At 45.9% G+C, this 21,712-nt stretch overlaps 3 protein-coding genes across 17 annotated transcripts in view; 2 read left to right on the forward strand and 1 right to left on the reverse strand.

The window, feature by feature from the left end:
- MED12L (mediator complex subunit 12L) overlaps positions 1–21,712 on the reverse strand; it is a 104,690-nt gene that overhangs the window by 57,525 nt on the left and 25,453 nt on the right. For 12 of the 15 annotated variants that reach the window (XR_014885655.1, XM_085233332.1, XM_085233331.1 and 9 more), the window contains 2 exons: positions 21,581–21,685; positions 20,694–20,870 (listed from right to left, as the gene is read on the reverse strand). Coding sequence is in view for 14 of the 15 variants with exons in the window: in XM_085233332.1 (XP_085089458.1) it covers positions 20,694–20,870; positions 21,581–21,685 (282 nt within the window). In the remaining variant the exon portion in view is untranslated. The remainder of the gene's footprint in view (positions 1–20,693; positions 20,871–21,580; positions 21,686–21,712) is intronic. The other 3 variants (XM_085233336.1, XM_085233334.1, XM_085233329.1) reach the window with 1 other exon arrangement.
- Positions 6,124–12,399, forward strand: P2RY14 (purinergic receptor P2Y14). The gene is made up of 2 exons (XM_010717055.4): positions 6,124–6,478; positions 10,803–12,399. Exon 2 carries the CDS (start codon positions 10,821–10,823, stop codon positions 11,832–11,834), a length of 1,014 nt encoding a protein of 337 aa, XP_010715357.1. The 5' UTR covers positions 6,124–6,478; positions 10,803–10,820; the 3' UTR covers positions 11,835–12,399.
- On the forward strand, positions 16,032–19,572 carry GPR171 (G protein-coupled receptor 171). Its single transcript, XM_010717054.4, has 2 exons — positions 16,032–16,717; positions 17,958–19,572. Exon 2 carries the CDS (start codon positions 18,006–18,008, stop codon positions 18,981–18,983), a length of 978 nt encoding a protein of 325 aa, XP_010715356.2. The 5' UTR covers positions 16,032–16,717; positions 17,958–18,005; the 3' UTR covers positions 18,984–19,572.

Genomic DNA, 21,712 nt, shown 5'->3' on the forward strand with positions numbered 1-21,712 from the left:
TTCCACTTCAGTCTGTTCACAGCAACTGGATGTAAATACACAAGGTCTACGAGGTTTCACGTTTGGTTGGGTTGGAAGGGTTTGATAATGAGGCACAGACCTCTAACAAGATTAGGGTATATTGTGTATGTGTGGCAACGTTTTGGTGCAGTAAAGTACATCTAGAAAAGATCAGATCTCAGCCTGTCAGCCCCACTCCTGTTCCCAAGGTCAGCAAAGCTACCGGCCCAGCTTTAACCTCTGCCAGCAGCCTCCAGCGTGAGGACCGCCTGGCCACCACCACAGGCAGCTCCTCTGTAACCAGCTGAGCTCCAACATCATGTCAGTTTTCTCCTGTTTCTGGCTTTGAAAACACATTCTCTGGTTCTGATGTAGAAGCTGATCAGTAGGACTATAAAAGCAGTCTCCTTTCACAGTCACTGAGCTCACACCAAACCTCCACATTATTTTCTTAATAAAAGAAAAATGACAAGACCGGGAGGTGGGAGTTTGGGAGTTCAGGGGAAGAAAAAGACTTATATGGCTTGAGGGTGAAATACATTATCCGTTGTTCTTAAGCCACCAAAAGCACGTGACATACAGAAGGAGTCTTTCTGGCGATCATGCTCACCACCTTCTGACCCTTGGAAATAACAGCTGTGTCTGCAGATCCTTATATATTAAAATTGGCTGGCATTTTGGAAAAATATCCATGTTTGCATAATGAAGTGACCCTTCGGTCTGCCCTGATGTCTGGAATCATTCCGATGGGGTGAAACTGCACACAGAGCTGAGGCTTCCTGCCCGCCCTCTAAGCTCTTAATCCTCTGCCCCTGAACAAATGATTGCTTCTCTCTGAAGCACGCAAAAAAATTACGCGTGCCCTAACATTTAATCCATCAGAGTGGCAGCCTGCACTTGAAAACACAGCATTTCTCCTTCCTCTGGGACCTCACGCACTCATGCAGAGCTGCACACTTCAGTCTTGTACTGAAGGCAGAACTTCTCTGGTAGCTTTAATGTAAACATTCTGGCAAGCTTTAACCAAGAACGACATTGCAAACCAAGAAGTACAGCCACGCCATTAAGTGATCCCACAACGACATACTTCATAATGCAACATACAACACAAAGAAGTCATCTCCAAAGCCATTTTCTCCCTTGGTTTCTGTTACTGGTCAGCATATGATCATGTTTTAAAAGAATTTCATACTAACGGCTGTGAACTTGAACTGCCCTCTGCATCATGAGCCCTGCACAGCTTCAGGGAAACCAACCCGAATCCACACGTTCCATTTGCCAACTGGTGTCTCTGAGTGCACTCAGCCTACTTAGCACTGCCTTCCTTCTCCAGTATTTGCTGCCTACTTGTGATCTTCAGAGAGGAAGGCCAACGACATTTCACTTCTGCTTCCCTGGCAAGCGGTTCTCTGCTTCCACTGTTCTACTTCTAACAGTAAACAACATGAAAAATAATGCAAGTAAAGCTGAAGAATCACTAACAGGCTGAAAACAGGATGGCTCTTTAAAGCCACTGGAACAGCTCTGAACATTTAGCATTTTTAAGGGCTGCTTTTAAGCTTTTCCTCCTTTATCTCAGTACATTAAACCCACGCACAAGATTGTGTTCTTTACTCATTATGAAAGGCAAGCACTGTCACCAAACATCTCCTTTTGGGTAATAAAGTCATGCTGCCCATCCAAAGATTCCCCCTCACCCTTCTTTAAAATACTTAGGGTTCAAATGCCCAGAAATATTTGGCAAAGCATAGGAAAGAACCCGTGGCTTTGCAAGAACTAAGTGACAACATAGGATTTCAATCTAAAAAATTACAGATCTATATCCTTCTATGAAGAACGAAATTGAGATTCCATTCAAAGGCAGCCTGCATTTAACAACATTTTCTTACTCTTATTCTGAGGATTCAAACCAATGTATGTAAGCAGAGCCAAACAAGAACTGCTACAAATGCATGTTGTTGAGTTTGGGTGGGCAGTACTGGGGAAGCAGCAGGACCAGCCCTCAGGGCTCACCTCTAAGCGTGCCTGCATGCAGAACGAGCACATGGAATTCCTTGGAATTCTGCTCTGCTCCTCACTAAGTCACAAAGAAGCAAATGAGCTTTTCTAAAGCAAACCTGGATCTCCAATATGGCAATCGGTGAAAATCAACTGCAGTATCAGTTTGGTCATTATAGTTGTTATTTTGAAGTCCCGTGTCTAAATCAGCTGTTTAAGATAAATACAGTGCTAGTATTGTTTTCTTCAGAGAAATAGTCCTGACAAAACCACAATTTGTCAAACATTCACTCTCCCAACATCAGTGCTGAAAGCACTCATTTCCAGATATCTCTACTGTACGCAAAGTTGAGAAGTCAGTTCTGGCAGCACTGCTCTGCTGCACATGTGCTGGTCAGCCTATCTTCCCAGCTAGGAAGCAGCAGCCGTGCCTGCCACACCGCACACCAGTGCTTTCCTTACTGCTAGTAGGGCTGACAAGAACAAGAGGCTCCACTTTCTGTTTCAAAGCATTCTTTTTCTTTCCCTTTCAGAGGGTGGGGCAGCAGTGGGAAAAGAGATGGGAAGACACCCAAACCACCATTTCACAGCATCAAAGCCCCACTTCTAGGCTGCAGGAGGGAAACTGGTGTGTTATGTGAGATGCAAAGAACGGAACCAAGTCCTGGAAAGTGCTGAGAACCCCTTTGCACACTTAGGAATTTTTCAAGCCAGACTTCCCGATTCAAATCGAGGTCTTCGAGTGAAGAATAACCTGCAATCAAAACCCAAGTATACAAAAGAATGCTAACAAAACTGTCCTAGAATTCACCTCACACTGGAGATCAGTGCCAGTTGATGCCAGATCAGCATCAATGCCACAGAGGCCTGTGCCTCACATCTTTGTATACTGCAGAACATTTCATCCACATGCTTTCATGAAAAGCCACAAGTCCTGTCCCACTGACAAATGAACCTCCTGACAGGTAACTCCACTCATAATTAGAGACGGCAACTGTGTCATCCTACTGTCCTTACTGCTTCAGGACTGGCATTTCATTCAAGCAATTCCTGCATACAGCTTCATAGTCCCAGAGCCTGTCCTCGATACCGTGCAGTGATTTCATGTATACCTACACTCCTACCTGCACAAAGCGAGGAGTTAAAGTCTACCCAGGTTTCTCCATCAAGGATTCTTCCTTGGAAGAGTAGGACTCACCCCCACTGCAGTGGTTTTCCACTTCTGTGCATACTGAGAAGCTTAGGGCATCAGTTATCAGCATGTTAGGGCAGCTGGCAGGGAGGACGGCTCTGCACTGCTGAGATGATTGCCAGATGTGATGTTTCCAGGAAACCTCTGGTTGGTAAAGAGAATCACAGAATATCAGGAATTGTAAAGAACCTTGAAAGATCTTTGAGTCCAATCCACCTGCCGGAGCAGGAACACCTCAATCAGGTCACACAGGAACATGTCCAGAATGCCTCCAGAGGAGACCCCACAACCTGATTAAATTAAACTTTAAACAAGGCAGACACCAACCCCCTGCAGCAAGATATTTAATGGGCAACAACTTTGAGAGATAAGAAATAACTTCATGGACTGATTAAGACATTGTAGAGCACAGAATCTGAGTTTGTGGCTTTATGACTCTATAAAGGGAATTCTTCAGGCAAAGCATGGAGAAAGTTTACTGTCTTTAATTTATAATAAAAGGACAACAGATTCCCACGACTTAAGGCTTCCAGAGCTCCTTTCATTGAAAGAGAAAAGACAGCATGCAGCTATGTACAGAACTCAACCATGACTATTTCCTAACATTCACTTGCTTATTACCTAAAGGAGTGCATCCCAGAGAAAACTAAGATTTTCCCCCTTTATTCATCAAATTAAAAAGTAAGCATGATGCATTTCTCTCTGTGACCACAGCAGTGACACTCAGACGAGCAGCTCAGGCTGAGGAAAAGGGCCCTGCAGATGCTGCTGTCTGACACTGGTAATGCATACATGGAAAAAGAGACTTCTGTTCTTGCAAACATAAGAGTAACACTGATGAGTGTGTGGACATTCTGCAACGCAAGGGCCATTCCCAAGAAACCAGGTCCTCTGGTAGAGGGAATCCCAATTCCGTGCCACATAACCAAGCTTTTACCCAACACAGTGCACAGTTGCCTGTGCTGCACGTGGAAAACACAGAGGTAGTTTGAGGCCTTTTGTGATTGCCTTTCAAAATCCCTTCTCTTGGCAGACCACACTTTTCTTCCCCCTCTGCAAGGATTTCATCTAGACAGAAATAGAAGATCGCTTACTTCAGTTTTAGGTTTAGATGAGGAAGCTATCGGAAAAAGCTTGCTGTGAGTCACAATGTGAAAGTTGTCCCTGGTCCCAAAAGGGATATTGAGGCTGCTGTTACTGGGAAAGAAGAAAATAAAGTTTAAAAACAAGAAAGAAGAAAAACAAAGAAAAGTCTTTATAGAATTAACTACAAAGTCCGCCTCAGAGGGCCGCAGGCTTGTAAAGCTCTTTATCCCACTCCTCATTTCCCAGCCCAAAAATACATAGGATAGAGGGAAAGAGATGAAAAAGTGATTGCATACCTTCTTGGAAGCATCTGAGAAGCCTGCTGTGCTTGGTCCTTAGCTGGTACAGAATATCCACCAGAGGAGGACAAGCAGGGCAGTACTCACCCCACCGCCCCGCAGCAAAGCCCCTTGCCCCAGCAGTGCAGCTCAGGACGGCTCGGGGCTGCCCAGACCCTGCAGCTCAGAGCAGCCCCACAGCTCAGGCAGTCCTGGCTCCTGGCAGCAGGGCCCTACAGCCCAGCGCACACCAGAGCACAGGCTGGCAGCTGCAGAGCTTCCCAATGCTGCACCTGGGCCGGCCTTCAAAAAACTGGCAGCCTGGTCTACCACCAAGCCTGCGCAACACACAGGACCTGCGTCACAGGACCGCAGATGCAGGTGTAAAGATGGAAGAGTCCGTACTGCCACTAAGCTGACCTGCTTACACAGGAAGCCAGGCTCCAACGCAGGACACATGCAGTGCCTCTCAAGTTCTATTTCTGCTTTCTGAGCAATTGAAGAGAACCTGAACTTTCCTGAAACACGCATTGGTTAAAGCAAGGTAACATCCCACGACTGTCAAAAGAAACTGCTTTCTCCTGGGCCCCACCTGGATGCCTGGCACCCCAACGGCACAGCTTTGCACAGCCCCCAGGGCTGCCAAAGCAGCCGAGCCCCAGGGCTTCCACCCACTGCTCACAGCCCACCGGGCGCCTTCCAGCCTAAGCAGAGGGGAGCCGCTGACCCTGGGGACAACAGAGTCACATCCATCACACAGGCGGCAGGAACAGAGCAAAGGGCCACGCAGCTGCTCTTCCACACACCACAAGGTCACTCAGCACCCATGCAGACAGAAAGCCCTGCTGCAGGGCTGTTCACTCAGATTGCATGAATCAGAGCAGGGCTAAAGCCTGCAACCTCTGACACTCACCACTTCTCCCTCAGCTGCAGGCTGGAGCAAAAATGCAAGGCAATTTTGTTAAGGTCTCTGAAGATGTCACCGTACTTCACTGAGAAAGACTCAGTGACCTTCAGGGACTGTTAGCTCAGGTCAGCACGCCCTGGATGTGTGCAGGATGGGCGCAGCGAAGCAGCAGAACTGCACAACTTCTGCAAGGATAGAAGGAGAGCCTGCCAGGGCAATGCGTATTCAAGGGGGCCCTGGGTGCACTGTAAGACAGAGATTAAGTCATCTGCTGAACGTTTGTTAACACTGCTGTACACCAGCTACAAATTTTACTTTAATATAAACAGCAATATTTTTCCACCTTCCTAATAAAAGATTATACTAGCTTCTTGTTTACCAAACATTTCAATGGATTTTGTGCTTGGTTTCAATGCCTCTCAGTAAATGTATGAGAAGAACAGGAAGGGAGGAAAGCAAACAGGCAGACAGGTGATTAAGGTTAAAAAGAAAAAAAAAAAAAAAAAGCAAAACAAGATAAAACTGCAGAAAGCAGAAAAAATGGCCACAAAGCAGAGATTTATCACCTGTCCCAAGAATACATCTGTGGGTCTCAGAGCATGCCCAGAGCAAACGTGACGCAACCCTGTGAACTCCAGCACAGAACACTCCCACTAACAAAAACAGAAGCCATCGGGGCAGCCAGCCTTACAGAAGAGGTCACGGCCAGGCCTGGGAACTGCTTAAGAAAAGAAAACACCCGCCCTAAACTTCAGCTCACTGCTTTGCTAAATGCACAAATGTGTCTCTTTTGAACCCAGCTCAAAGCTGATCTCTGTGGAAGGACGCCCGAGTGCACTAAAATAGCGCTGCCCAGCTGCAGCACTGACATTTGGAGCACAGCAGGCAGAGCAGCAAGGCACGGGCAGCAGCTCCGAAGCGCGCACTGACAGCCGAGGAGGAGCCCAAGGACCTCACTGCTGGGAGGAACACACCAATGAGCGCGGCAAGGCAGCGCAGGAGGCTTCGCTGCGAGCAGTAAGTAACGACCTGCCGTCATTAATGCTGTACTTAAGGAGCTTTATGTTATGAGCCGATTGCAAAGGCTGTTTTCTGTACTTCTATTTAACTGCTGAAAAATATCCCCAGGTGGAAGATGCTTTTGTGACAGATTTCTGTACTTGATCAATACTCCTCAACTTTTTTGTTAAACTTCCAAACAAATATTACTTCTTTTTTTTTTTAATTGCCAATGGAAAATCATCCAGGTATAATACAAACCAGAAATAAATCAATCCCTTAAAACACAAAGGAGCTGTACATAAATACAAGAGATGGAGGCAGTCCCTGCCAGTGCAGGGCACGGCACCAAGCGGCGCTGCTGTGTGTGGGGAGGGACTGCGGGGCACCACCAAAGGAAGCAGCCACGTATCTCCTCAGCAACTGCTTCTATTTTTATTGAGCTGGTGTCTTTGGCCGTAGTAATAAAGCAATACGTGTGAAATCTGAGGAAAACATCCCTGCACCTGGTGAAATCCAAAGAGATCAGCAGCCCGTGGCAGGGGGTTGAAACTAGATGATCATTATGGTCCTTTTCAACCCAGGCCATTCTGTGATTCTGTCGTGATCCCGGAGCTTCTTGTGGAGCAGAATCATTAAGGCAAACCAGGCTGCTCACACACCAAGCAAAGCTGCAATGGGAAGTTTTAGAACCAGCACTCATCGATTCCTTTGCTAAACTACTCTATTGGTCCTTAAACCAACACACTGAGCCCTGCTGCTAAGCACACCAGCCTCTATCACCAGGCAGTAATGCAGGTGCTGATCTTTCAGTGCTAAAAGGTTGAAGAGACAAAAGCAGAATGAGAATTTCAACTTCTTGTTAGGAAAATGAGGCTGTCAGGTTTCACACAGCACAGCATAGCACAGGGACCCTCAGACAAGAAGAAACGAAGCAGTTCCCGTTTCACCCTCGAGGTGTCCTTGCTCTGGAACCAAAGGAGCTCACGCTGCCCTCCAGAAGGCTTGCTATTGTAACGGCAAAGCAAACGAGCTTATCTACAACTGCTCCTCACACCCACTGGCTCTCCTCACAGGCTTCGTCCTTCAGAACACCAGAAATTAATCACAAACGCCAAGAAAGCATCGCACACAATCCAACTGCCTGTACCAGTTTTGGTCAGGAGAATCTGTTGGTGCTGTATGCACCACTTCCCATGCACAGCAAAGGGCTGCAGGCAGACACAGCACATCCCGGCAGCGCTGCCCATGGCAGGGCAGATCCCTGCGGTGCCCGCACTGCTGTAAGTGATGCTGGGCAGGACAGCGGCAGCAGGGCGGCGGCGCAGGGCCTGGTGTGAGATGCTCACGGGAGGCAGCACCCAGAGCAGACAGGTCCAGGCCTTGGCACATCATCTTAAAAGAACCCCAAAGGGCTTTCTGAGCTGAAGGCGGTCCAGGTCCAGCATTTGGTTTCATTCATCCCATGTTTGGGAAGTAAAGAGCTCGTAAAAAAAATTGAACACCATGAAAAACACCTCCACCAATGACTGACTCTTACCTCCTCACTAGAATATTCCAAATCTTGCTTTTTTGGACCAGAAGGGAGAAGCAGAGCTACAATGAAGAGTTGGATGCCTGCTCTTCCCACACCAGCCTGCAGAGGTCCCAAAAGTGAGGAAGGCACTCAAACCCTCTGAAAGCCACTGCCATGCTCAGGGGAGCCCCTTTCTTTGAGCCAGGTCCAAGAATACCACACAGGCTGCTATCTCTATTAGTTGCCTACTACCTTTTGCTACAGGAGCACCACTGAAGTTTCTCTGCCACCCTGTGCCAAGCGTTGCACTGAGCACATGGCCAGGCTCTGCCTCCAGGGCTGCACACAGACCCTGCTGCAGAGCACACCTCCATCGGGGCTCTTCTATCAGCTCTGTCTCAAAACATCAGAGATAAGCTTGGCATGTACCTCCTCATTGCTAAATGGCATTTAGCAGTTCAGAAAAGAGTTCTGGAGAAAATGACCGCCACCAATCATTTCTGACCCAGAGCTGCATTGCGTATCTATCAAACAGCAGCATTCATTTCCATAAATAGCTGAAAATGTCCACTTAATACTGCAGAATACACTCAAGACAACAAAAACCCACTCCAGTACGAGTGAGGGCCTATCAGAGAGAGCTGGGTGCCCGACCAGGCGAGAAAAAGCACAGGTAACTTTTATCAGGAACACCGTGCAAGGAGCAGCGTGATGCGAGCAGCAGAGCGGCAAGCCTCGAGCTGTATGCATACAGTGATGGTCCAGGACAAACACAGCTGCTCCCACCACGGCTCCGTTCCTGAGCAATGCTGAGGGCCTGCTGACAGACTAGAGGTGGTGCGCTGCCCTCTGCACAGAGCAGCACTGTGATGACAGCTCTAACCGCCGTGCTTCCCTGCCTAGCAGATCGCTCCACTGGGGGACAGGCCCTGTGCTAACGATGCAAGGCTCTCGAGACCCTTAGCACCTTCATTAAAGCACCGCAGCAGTCCAATCAGAAAGGTAAGGGCATGCCACAGGTATGGAAAGGTTTAGTGTCTGTCTTGGACTTCGGCGTCCTTCTCAGGCACAGAGAGCTGATAAATCTGCTGCCATCAGAAGTGATATCTTCCGAGTCTAGAGTTTCCTCCATGCTGCTAGAGACAATACGCAAAGTTATAACGGCCACATCTCTGAGCACTGACCACATATTCCTGAAATAATCCTTTGTAGTATGATATGTTAGCATGAGAACTGCTTTGCAGACTTCCCAAGCCATTTAATACCTGCTGCTGCCAGGCCCAAGCACCAAACCTCCCACATACGTTATTTAGCAAACCCAGCAGGCGAGGAACAACTCTCAAGCACACAACATGAGGAGAGAAGGTCCTGCTCAGACGGCCTTGCAGGACGGCCAGGACACACACACACAGCAGACAGCAGTGGGAAGAGAACAGCTTTCAGACAGTAGGTTACCACTCTAAATAAGAATGCCATTTGTTGGTGGTGCTCTCCCCCCCACTGAGGATACCCGGGAGAAGCAGAGATCCTCCTCCTTCTAGCAGTATCACCCCAAACCTTACCTCTTATTAACCCACAATCCAAGCACACCCACTCACCTGGTGGCTCTATTCTAACAGCCACTCACTACGCCAACTTCAGCCTTGAAAAATTCAGCCAAACAGAAACAAGTGCCTTAACAACTTGAGAAAAGCCTGAAGATAGGAGGGCAGGCCTGCTTGTGGGAGGACAACAGGCAGAGATGAACTGCAGCTCTGGGCACATTACAGACTCATCATTCCACTTATCAAAGCAAGTTCCAAAACAGCCACAAAGTTTGTCAGCCTTTATAACGTCCTCCAGAGAGGCAAAGAAAACAATATACCAAGGGAAACTTTTACCTACGTGAAATAAAGTTTCCATTTCCAGTTACTGCTAGGTTGAATTGGGGTTCTATCTGCTACACAGCAGCACCAGCTATCGGCTCTGAACTGCAGCAGTAAGGAAATTATTCATCTTCCAGCAAACAGGATGTTTCTCTCCCCTTACTCTGCAGCACACGTTTTCCAGTTGCCCAGGTTTTCATGTGCCCACAAAGCAGCAATATATACTTCTATCTGTTCAGGCTTCCCTACAGAGGGAATTTACCCTGACAAACCTGCCAAAGAAAAGCAGACAGCAGATGTGATTTCTTGGAGCCTCTCTGGGGATCCTCTAAAATTTAAGCCTGAATGACTCGGGAGGGCGCTGTACTTCTAATTCATGCTAATATAGACACTACCCTGTATGTTGTGTTACTAAAAGCTTAAAGCAAACTGTGCTAGCTGCACAGAAGGCTCTCCCTCGAGAGAGAATCAGAAAATACTGGCATCTATTAGTTATTCCCAGGCTTAACTAACAGAAGCATTTACAGTGACCATATACAAAACACTTTTACAAGGAACTTTATATCAGTCATGTGTTTCCACGTAAATCAGCACTAAAATACATGTGAGTTGTTCAGGGTTAATGAGGTGCACTTACAGTTACTGAACACTGTGGCTTCCCAGCATGTAGGCTCACACGCACTGAAAATCACAGGACAGGATTTGAGCAAAATAGATGGACCCAAATCTAGAAGAAACGAAGAAGCCCAAACCAGCAGTATGCCCCTGAATACCATCAACACTGAGATGGCACCACCTGGAAAGCATTCACTGTGCTGGAACTTACTGTGCTGGAAACAATAACGTGGTTTCTGAGAAGCACACCAAGCTCACTTTGAAATAAGATTAGAAATCCTACACTAATTAATAGAAAGCACAGTACTGTTTTATCTTACTGAGATAATATTTCTTCTGCTTCTAGGAACAAAGACATTGTAAGATGTTCAACTCCAGCACAAACTCCTCGGGAAGCAGCTGCAGTAACAGCACAGTAATAACGAAGACAGTCATTCCCCTGATCTACTGCCTGATTTTCGTGGTAGGACTGCTGCTGAACGGCGTGGCAGCATGGATCTTCCTGTGCATCTCCAGCGAGAAGAGTTTCGTCGTCTATCTCAAAAACATCGTTGTTGCAGATCTCCTAATGAGTTTGACATTTCCTTTCAAAATTCTTGCTGATTCGGAAATCGCACCTCCACAGCTCAACACATTTGTGTGCAGATACTCTGCTGTTGTTTTTTATGCAAACATGTACATCGGAATAACATTTTTTGGCCTCATAGGTTTTGACAGGTACTACAAAATCGTGAAGCCTTTATTCGCCTCCTTTGTTCACACGGTTCACTACAGTAAGGTTATCTCCGTCATCATATGGCTATTGATTATGTTTATAACGCTTCCAAATATGATTTTAACTAACGAAATCCCTAAAGCAAATTATTCCAGAAAATGCATCGGTCTTAAAAGCGAGCTTGGCAAGCAGTGGCACAAGGTGTCAAGTTATATTTGTACAGGGATTTTCTGGATTGTTTTCCTCCTACTCATCATTTTTTACACTTCAATCTCAAAAAAAATATACAGCTCCTACAAAAAATTCAGACGGAACTCGGACTTCGCTAAGAGAAAAACCAGCCGTAATATATTCACCATCATGTTCGTGTTTGTGCTCTGCTTCGCGCCGTACCACTTCTGCCGAATCCCGTACACCCTGAGCCAGACCAGCTCACGCTTCGACTGCCGCTCACAGAGAGCTCTGTTCCACGCCAAGGAGTTCACTCTGCTATTATCTGCTGCCAACGTGTGCCTCGATCCCATTATTTATTTTTTCCTCTGCCAACCTTTTAGAGAAAGGCTGTACCAAAAACTGCACCTCAAGCTGAAAACGTCAGGTGAGGCTGAAATTACCAAATCGAGGAGATCAAACACGCTTCAGGAAAGCGTGAACATCCTGTAAGGTCAGGTCTGTGGAATAACGCAGTCTTGAAAGTTACCCCAAAACGCAAACACTGACACTGCAGAAAGAAACTGAACAGATGATGACCAGCAATAAACCAAAAAATGTTTCAAGCACAAAATACCAAGCAGTGTTCCTCTTGAAATATAGAAAGTCTATTGCGTGCTGTCAGTGTACTTACTATGTGGTATTTCAGCTGACGCTGTGGTTGCACTGAGGTGCAGTGTGACCTATCTGGATCTCAGAAAACAGTAACTGGAACAAAACATTCTGGAGTGCCAGGCCACAGTTCTGAAAGAATTATCCAATATCCCAGCCACGAACTGCCCTCATTTCTCATGAAGCCAGGCAGGACACATCTGAGGAGCAGCAGGGCAGCCCAAAGGGGAACAACAGATCATCCCAGCTCAACCAGAGCAGACCCCTTGAAGCAACACGATAAGCTCAGCTGGGCCTCCCTGGCTCAGCCTCTGCCCTTGAGAGCTCTCTGTGCATTCACCAACTCAGACAGCAAAGCCTTTAATGAAGTGCTCAAATGCTTTAATGAACTGCCAAAGAAAAGGCAGCTCTGTGTGTGTGTGTTTGTGTATGCGTCTGCATATTATATATATATATATATATATATATATAGGCAGTTGTGTATGTATATATATATATATGTATATATGAGGAGTGATAAAATCCTCAAAGATTTGCATAAAGCCTAAAAACAAAACAAAACAAAAAAAAACTGGTGAAACTTATAAAAATATTTTTACTTTCTTAAGCAAAGTGTTCTACAAGTTTAGAGAATTAAACAACATGACTGTTCGTCATCCTAAGGCATCAAGAAGGCAGAGAACTTCTAAGATGCAATGTTCAATATATGAAAATGTTTAAAGAGGGATCCTTCCACACGCTGGTAAGCACCGGGCCGTTGTATGGGGCTGCTGAATCACAGCCTGAACCTCTGATTGATCACCTGAGGTAAGCAGTGAGTCAGCCAAGGAGCACAGCTGAAGGCAACTCACCTGTGCTGCAGGAAGGGGTGGAGCCTGGCTGCACCTCTCCTAGAGCCATTGAAGAGCTGACTGCCAGTGGGGAAGGATCTCTCTGGAGATCTGCTCCACTGGAGTCCATCTCGCAAGCCCAGGACAGGGTGAGTGACTTTCTCTCATTACTCCAATATAAATTACATTAGCCAAGCTCCCGGATATACATACACCATCTGTGTATCCATTGATTATACAGCCGTATTGTTCAGGGCTTTCTGACAAAACGTGGCGTACACCAAACTCACGCACACCCTCTCTGCTGCTGCAGGAAGTAAGAACAGTCCGGGAGCTGTGTAGGAACTGGGAGGTCATACATTGAAATCCAGAAGGAATGCTCTGATAGTTTTCCTATGCTTTTTTGGCACTATGGTAAAACACTTAACTATGTACAGAAGTAACAGCTGAAACACCAACCTTCCACATGCAACTGTAATCTTCTTTTAGTGATATTTTTCAGTGCAGCCTTTTTTTGTGTTTTTTTTTCCAATCATCATAAAGGGAAACTGTACCAATGCATTCAGTATTCACAAAAGCTTTCCAGAAATGACTATGGAAGCTCTTATTTTGCATAACAAAGAAGTTACAGGAACAGAAATAACATCTATTACCTTTCTGCCACTGTATGTTACTTTAATCCAAACAGGTAATGTCTCAGGGTGAATACTTTGTTTAAATACACTGTCTTTGTAAGTTTTCCAAGGCTGTGGGCAACTTCTCTTGGTCTGACATCACTGATCTACAGTAACAGTATTCCACCGCCGCCCTCGACCAGGAGCTCCCTGACTCACATCAAAGCTTTGCAGGCTCTTCCTTTCAAGCAAGAGAAACAATTTGCAAGGGAAGAGAATCTTTTGATTTGTAGGTGACTTCTTGTAATTGATGGCAAAAACATTTGATTCCTTATACGAGATGGATTTTATTTGCCTACATAAACCTAAGTAATTGCGTATGTCAAAATACAGTGGCACACAGTGATGAAACCCATGTCTGCAATTCACATTTGTACAACTTTTTATTATTACTTTGCAAGCTTTAGGAAAAAAAAAAACAAAACCCTATTGTCTCTGTATCCTACCAGTTTACTGACACTAAAATGACAAAAATCTACATATAGCACCTCAGATGAAAGCATGCTGATGCCATACATAGTTTCCAGAGCAACACTAATTCCAAGCTTCTGATGAGTTTCAATTAAAAAAAATAAAAAACAAAAAACAAAACAACTCCCTCCAGTAACTTCACTACTCAGAAAACATTTTGAGACCACTGACCCTACAGCAATCCGGTACTCAGGGAGCCACAGGTCTCAAGTAACTCCAATATCCAGCCAAGCTTCTGCTCCACGTTGCCAACCTTGCTCTGCTGTATAAACCAAGACTGTTAAGTTAGATCTGTGACACCTTTCCCAGCACACCACGTCTCAGATAACCCTGGCAAGCAATTCAGACACTCAAGTCCTGTAGTCCCACTAGGAACCAGCTCTTGCCTTGCCCATTTACTTCCCTAAAGTTGTTGCAGTGAAATTTATGGGTAACCAAGGCTAAATCAGGTTCCCATTTGAGGGGTTATGCTTAGCAAATGGAAATCCTTCCTCCAAGCACTATTTTAGGAGAAAAAGTTCATTACGCAACCTTCTCAACATACAAAAATCCTGTTTGTGCTGAAACCAGCAATGTGGCTTGTAGAGGTTAACTGTGCAAGAAGCCATCTCTAAAAATGATCGATCTCTATTGCAAACAACAAGAACATCTCACCAAAGAGGAGTCCGATGCCACTCATTAGTACACAGCAGACCTTGTAGTCACAGCCAGCAGATGTAGCAAGGGCTGCACGTTATAGCTGCCAGCTGCAAGCCATGGCACAGCAGGGCAGGCCTACTGTTCCTGACAGAAGGCTCCGAGGGGCCCAGGGAGCTGCTGGCTGTTCCACTGCCTGCACGGTGTGCCTGCACTCTGCCAGCTGAGCTCTGCCACCATGCCCAGGCCCTGCTGGAGCTCACACCACATCACAGCCAACAGCATGGGACGCCTCCGAAGGGCCAGGGATGCACACACTGCTGGGCACATCTCCTCTCCCTGTGTGTGTAAATAGAAATGCCAGCAACTCTCTTCTTCATCACAAATGGCTATTTCTGCACAGATCTCGTAACAACCCTTCTGCCAAGTACACTTGCATTTTTCACTTACCATGCAGGCCTATTATAGTGGGATACAACTTTTTAATCTGTTAATGAAAGCCACAAAAATCTTTAAAAGCACACGGTGGATTCGCTTGTTTGAACGTGTTTGGGCACAGTGACGGGGTACAGGATGGGCCAGACACAGCGCAGATCACTGCCCAAGGATGCGGCCCAGCGCTCACCTCATGGCCGTGCACAGGAAGAGAGGGGAAATCCCTCGGGACCGATTTGCATCACCTGCTCATCACTGTGCCTCGGAACGGCTCCGACTGCTTCTCTGAGTTGAAAAGCTGAAAGAAAACTGACTGTTTGAGAGGGTTTTCTGCCTATCATCACGTAAATAACAGAAAATCACAACAAAACCAGTGCTTCCCCTGTATTGTGCCTGGCTGTAAGTTCTGCAGTCAGCAACATCTGTCTGACATACATCTGCATGCACACAAAGCTCGCTGAAGACATCAGAAGAGAGGTGAACCCAAACCCTCAGCAGCACAGAGCGAGGCCTGGCCCAGCCTCACAAGCATGGAATACCAACACAGGTCCCGCTGGACCCTCCCCTGAGGAGAGCACTGTGAACGAGCCCCGAGACAGCCCGTGGAGGGGCAGAAAGCACAGGCAGCACCTCCCCAGGAGCCAGCCCACAGATGGGCCAAAGGCATCACTCAGCGCAGTGCCCACAGACCCTCAGAGCCAGGAATAGGCTGAGGGCTGTCACAGGGCGCGATGCGTGCAGACCCTCAGCCATGCCTCACCACACAGCACTGCCCTCACACTGTGCCACCGCCACGGAGCCCCACAGCTCCAGAGCACACCAGTCTGCTCCCACCCTCCTCAGCTCACAGCCCTTCCCTCCCTCCAGCCTCTCTCCATCCCAGTCTGCGCAACGGAGCTGGCCTGTGTGGGAGATGCACAGAAAAACAGACCGAATTCTGCATTTCAAGTTGAAAAGTAAAAAGTAAGTGGTACCATGCAGCTTAGCCTTGCATGATGAGCGCAACAGCAAAACATCAGCCCACATCTGCTCCAGGCTGACCAAAGGAGCACTCCAGATTAAGAAACTTTGCAAACATCTCAACAAATATGGTCTGAACTTTCAGCCTATGACTAAATCTAAAACCAGACACTCTTAACTTGGTTTTTCACATGGCTCTGGTGCACAATATGTAAATTCCTGAGGATTCTCAACTACCAGGGCATTAACAAGACAGGCTTCAGTGCCAGTATTTTAGTAGCGCCTGGCAAACCTCTAAAGGTTTTAACTCCTAACAGAAGTACCCCCCCAGGTCACATGGTGCTCCCCCAGCTGTCCCCACTGGGCTCCCCATCCCCGTGCTGTGCTCAGCATCTGCGCAAGGTGCATCCCCTGCCTGCATTGTAGGAAGGGAACAACCACAGCACCAGTGGGCAGCTCCAAGGGCGCTCACATCCTGCTGTCACCTCCTAGGTAACTTTCATGTGCCTATGTGCCTTGGTTGCTTGAATGCTGGTTTTAATTGCGTCAGCCAGAACATTTAAAAACCACAGACATGTTAAAAAAAAAAAAAAAAAAAAGCCAGCAGAGGCAGCAAGGGGAAAACATTAACCTGCTCTTACACTATGAGAAAACATGCTGAGAGACACCGAACGCTAACAGACTGCTGCTCCGGACTCCTCCCAGGGCTCTAAGACAGGTATGTGCTTGTCAGTCTTTGTTTGCTTCCCTCTGCCTACACCCAGGTAAAGCCGGGGCTTGAAGTCCAGTCGTGCAGAGTGCAGGCACAGCAGGGCAGCTGTCAGCAGCACCCAGCACAGTGCGCACATCGGAGCCAGGCAGCACTGCCTGCGCAGGGGGAAACCAGCCCTGAGCCTGGGCTGGGCAGCACTGCCTGTGCCCAAGCCCACTGTGAAAGGGTACATCTTCAAGACAGCAGAGGCCAACTAGAAAGGCAATGCCTTTTGAGGCATTTAAACCACTCCATGAGTATCTGCAGTCAACTGTATTTACTGAAATGCAAATTACGTTCATCTGGATATGTGATTTACAGCAGAAAGCAAATGTGAAAACGCAGCTCTTCACTTGTGCATTGGACAATTAGAATAATATAGTGCTATAAAAACTGATGCAGATTTAGGCTATTTGAGAAATCAAGGTGTCCTTCATCCCAAGGAACTTTAGTGTACCTCCTGCGTAGCTGACACTGTGCTGCAGTCCGTCAGTGTAGCAGACAAAGAAGTGTGGTTGTTGAGTAGCAGATTTAGTTAAAATAGCACAATTTCTACTTTTCTTCCCTCTAATTTCTAGTGAAGCCTAAAAACAAGGCAAACAAAATTATTTGATAGCTGCTTTTTCCAAAACATACCTTTTTTTAAAAAGGCTTGATTTAAATCTGCAGTTCATTTATCCTCTGTTCAAGTAGAAAGAGACAGCAAAAACGCAGAACTGAGAAGAACTGCCCGGCCATCCAGCCAACGTACTGCATACTGGCTTGACAGGGCGTTAACCTCAAAACTTCTAATATACTTTCCTAAAGCGAGATTGCTACAAACATTACCCTTTATTTTTAAATGCAGCTTCACCTGTCCTAAAGGTGCAAAGTTTCAGTGTGACCATCATTAACCAGATGCTTAACCTGAAGCAGCTTCATAGCTTTTCTGGGCTTGTTTTTTTCCTGAGCCTTGCATGTAAGCTGAAAGACTGCTCTTGTGGAAACACTTCTGAGAAGAAGTCTATATGCTTCCAAGAACAAATCCTATGCATTTCCAAACATTTCTGACACGAGAAAAAAGCTCTCTCAAACATTTGTGAAGCAGCATGAGAAAAACGCATATTTTGTCCTGATTGCATCTTTTCATGTAATCACACGAACAAAACTCTCAGAGAACAATGAATATTGCTCACAAAAGTTGATGTCTTCTCGGCTGTTTTTGTAGGTTCTTGATCTCTCCAGCCAGCAAAGCAAAGCGCACAAGAAGTTCACGATGCCAAACAACGCTTCACAATGCTACATCAAAACAGAACTAGAGCCTTTCACCTATTTTTACTACTTGATCTTTCTTACGGGCTTTCTGGGGAGCTGTTTTGCGCTGTGGGCATTCACACAAAAAGGTCAGAAGCAGAAGTGTATGAGCATCTACTTAACCAACCTCCTGACTGCAGACTTCTTGCTGACTTTGGCGTTGCCAGTAAAGATAATAGTTGACCTAGGTGTTGCGCCCTGGAAACTGCAGATATTCCACTGCCAAGTGACAGCTTGTCTCATCTACCTGAACATGTATTTATCAATCATATTCCTGGGATTTGTGAGCATGGATCGCTACCTTCAGCTAATGCACAGCTCTAAGATCTATCGCATTCAAGAGCCTGGATTTGCCAAGATTTTGTCTGCAGTTGTATGGACAATAGTTCTCCTTATAACAGTGCCTAACATGGCTATTCCAATAAAAACCATTGAAGAAAGACCTAATGCAAGGTGCATCGATCTCAAAACAAAATTTGGGAGAGACTGGCATGTGTTTACTAACTTCGTGTGCACAGCAATATTCCTGAATTTTTCAGCTGTGATACTCATTTCCAATTTCCTTGTTGTCAGACAGCTCTACCAAAGCAAATACAGAGAGAGTTACGCAAATGTGAAGAAAGCCCTGGTGAGCATACTGCTGCTAACAGCAGCCTACCTGCTGTGCTTCCTTCCCTACCACGTCGTTCGTATCCCTTACACTCTGAGCCAGAGTGATGCCATAACCAGCTGCTCTCTGAAGCAAGCTCTCTTTCAAGCAAAAGAATCTACCTTGCTCTTTGCAGTATCAAACCTCTGTTTTGACCCAATTCTGTATTATCGTCTTTCCAGTGCATTCAGACTGAAAGTTAATGAGGCTTTCATGGCATCCAAACAGGCAAAGGTTTCCACAGATGAAGAGGCACAGCACCACAGCGAGCAGTGGGTGCAAATGTACTGATTCTAAACTACATGGGAAGGATGTGGAAGTACATAACCTAAACAGCCGCTGTGCAACTGGAAACACAGCGACCACCATCAACAGCATTACCACTGGATGGATGAGAAGGCTCCCATCACCATACAGCTGCAGAAGGTCCAAACAAGCAGAGCGCTCGGTGTTGCTTTTTGGAAATACTGCAGCGTATCAGTGACAACCAGTCAGCAATAATGTATAATAATATATTATGGTAAATACTCTGGGCTCTCCCTAAGTAAAACATTGTATTCTTACTAGATTGAAGAGCTTGGTGGAAGAAGTAAAGATCTGTTTTCAAACAGCAGCTCATCACCTGCAAAAGCTTCTCACACACACAATTAACCCCAAAGCATTTTAAAGGGCATTACTTAACCTAGCATGTTAAGCTGCACCGATTAACAAACTATTGCGTCTGCTTACATCTCACCCGTAACTCCCATAAATAAACCTTCTGTTCTTGTCAACTTCCACTGCCCTCCCGTGATGCTACTGCACTGAACTTAAAAACAGCAACATGTGAGTAGGAAATTCAAGGCAACTGTAAAATGAAAATAAAGAGTAAGCAGAAATACTCACTGTGTGGTCTTTGCTTGTATTTATAAAAATTTGTAAAGCGGTGCATTTGTGTATATTATACATATATAATTACTATTTGTATTTATTTATTTTTTACAAACACTTCCACAAATAATGCATTTATAGAATAGGTGATAATCACAGTGAAAAATTAATTTGCTCAGGCAAAGTCAAACTGCCTGGATAACTCCATCTGACCAAAACTACTGCAGAAACAGAAAGCAACTAACTTACATGGTTCAAAATATAAATCAGACTTCAAGCAAGCATTCAAAACCGGCCTGAAAAGAAACACCTCATTCGACATTTTCATAAAAACAAATCTCCTGTAGCAACTGAAAATTAAAGCAGGGCAGATGGGAGGTATCACATCGCACACTCAGCTGACGCCTCCTGCACCGGTAGGATTCAACACTGCTTAACAATTATCATTGTTGTTTCAAAACAAAACCAAAACAATTTGAGCAGACGCACTCCGCTTCCTGCCCACTGAGCGCTGGGGCCCTCTGCCCAGCACTGCAGCAAATATGTACTATCTTTAAATAAATAAATATCTAAAAATCAACCAGATGAGGGTTTGGGATCTGGAATGCTACTCACAGAGTTCTCTGCAGTTCCTAAGAGGTCCCAGACCAACAGAATAACAGAAGCAGCCCAAAATCCATACTACAAATGAGAGGAAGTGGGAGGAAGGAAATAGCACCACTCCATCCATCACACTTCAGAACTCTTTCTTTCAGATATTTCAGTATTCATCCATCTGTCCAGCTACTAGACCACATTTCCTATTTAGCAAACTTTCATTGAACCCCGGAATATGGCATTTGCAATGTAGTACCACCTCCCTTCTCTGCTAAGTTAGCATAAACCATGACAGCTCAGGCACTTTTCCAGCTAGCACGTTTTCCTTTGGAAAGATGAAGCTGCGTGCACGTAGCACATCCTGCAGCACACAGCGGGCCCCCACAGCAGGAGCAGCCTCATGAGAGCTGACTGGGAGCCCTCGAATAAAGCTGGCCCTGCTCCCTGCACACAGTGAACACTTCTTCCTGTAAGTGCTTTTATTTGCCATCACAGCAGCCAACACTGCTCCGTGCCCAACCAGAATTCACTCACCAGAGGTATTGGGAAATGCGTCGCGTATTGCAGGTGACGAAGGAGGTCATAGTTGGAAGGAAAAATCGCTTCTCTGAGTCTTTCCCTCTTGACTGACTTCTCACTGGCAACTGAAATTCTTCTGTCTAAAGAAGAGTTCATGCTCTCACAGGACTCCCCGGGCATCGGAGAAAAAATCTAAGTCATGTAAAACAAATGTTTGAGATAAGTAACCTCTAACTTTTTAATTCAACAATTCCAAAGACAAGATTACTTTATAAGGATCTGAGTTTTTTTCAGAGATAGACAAAACAAGGGCAATGGTAATCTGTGCTGGAATGTAAGCAGCTACACATACATGTTATATTTCTATGTGAATCTCGTTGTTATTAGACAGGTTTTTAAGCTAGAAGTGTTCTGTGAGGGAAGGAAAAAACTCAAAACATTACAGTTCAGAGCAATTTCCACATAAACAGTTGGGACACAGAAACTGCAGTGAGATAATCCAGAGGGAATACAATGAAAAGAGTGAAGTGGGAGGGGATGGAGGACAAAAGACTCTGCAGCAGGCATGGCACACGTGAAACCATCACTATGGCAGATGCCAAGCACACACACAGTGTGTCCAGTATCCAGCAAGCGGGCAGAGGGAAGGAAGGAGTGTTAGTGTGCATCTGCATGTACATGCACAACAAGGGGCTGCACAGAAAAGCCATGTTGTCACACAGTGCAGATGCACAGAACAGAGGTGATGCACTGGCAGAACACAGCAGGCACTGGGCCAACAGACACTGGCTCTCGGTGGAAGCAGCCAGGCAGCACGAGGGGCACAGAGACATTGCTGGTGACAACAGCAGGCAGCAAACACAGGCACCAAAGGCATGCAGAAAGCCAAAAGTTAAACCTACTGGAAATTCCGAACCAAAATCTGTCTTAAAGTCACCCTTGTCTACATCATCAAAGATACTAGTGGGTCCTGAGTCAGTGCCCATGTGCTCCATAATACTATGATCCTAAGAATTGTCAGAGAAAAACAAGCA

This window comes from Meleagris gallopavo, chromosome 11 (genome assembly GCF_905368555.1).
Source record: "Meleagris gallopavo chromosome 11, MGAL_WU_HG_1.1, whole genome shotgun sequence".
NCBI classification, from domain to species: Eukaryota; Metazoa; Chordata; class Aves; order Galliformes; family Phasianidae; genus Meleagris; species Meleagris gallopavo.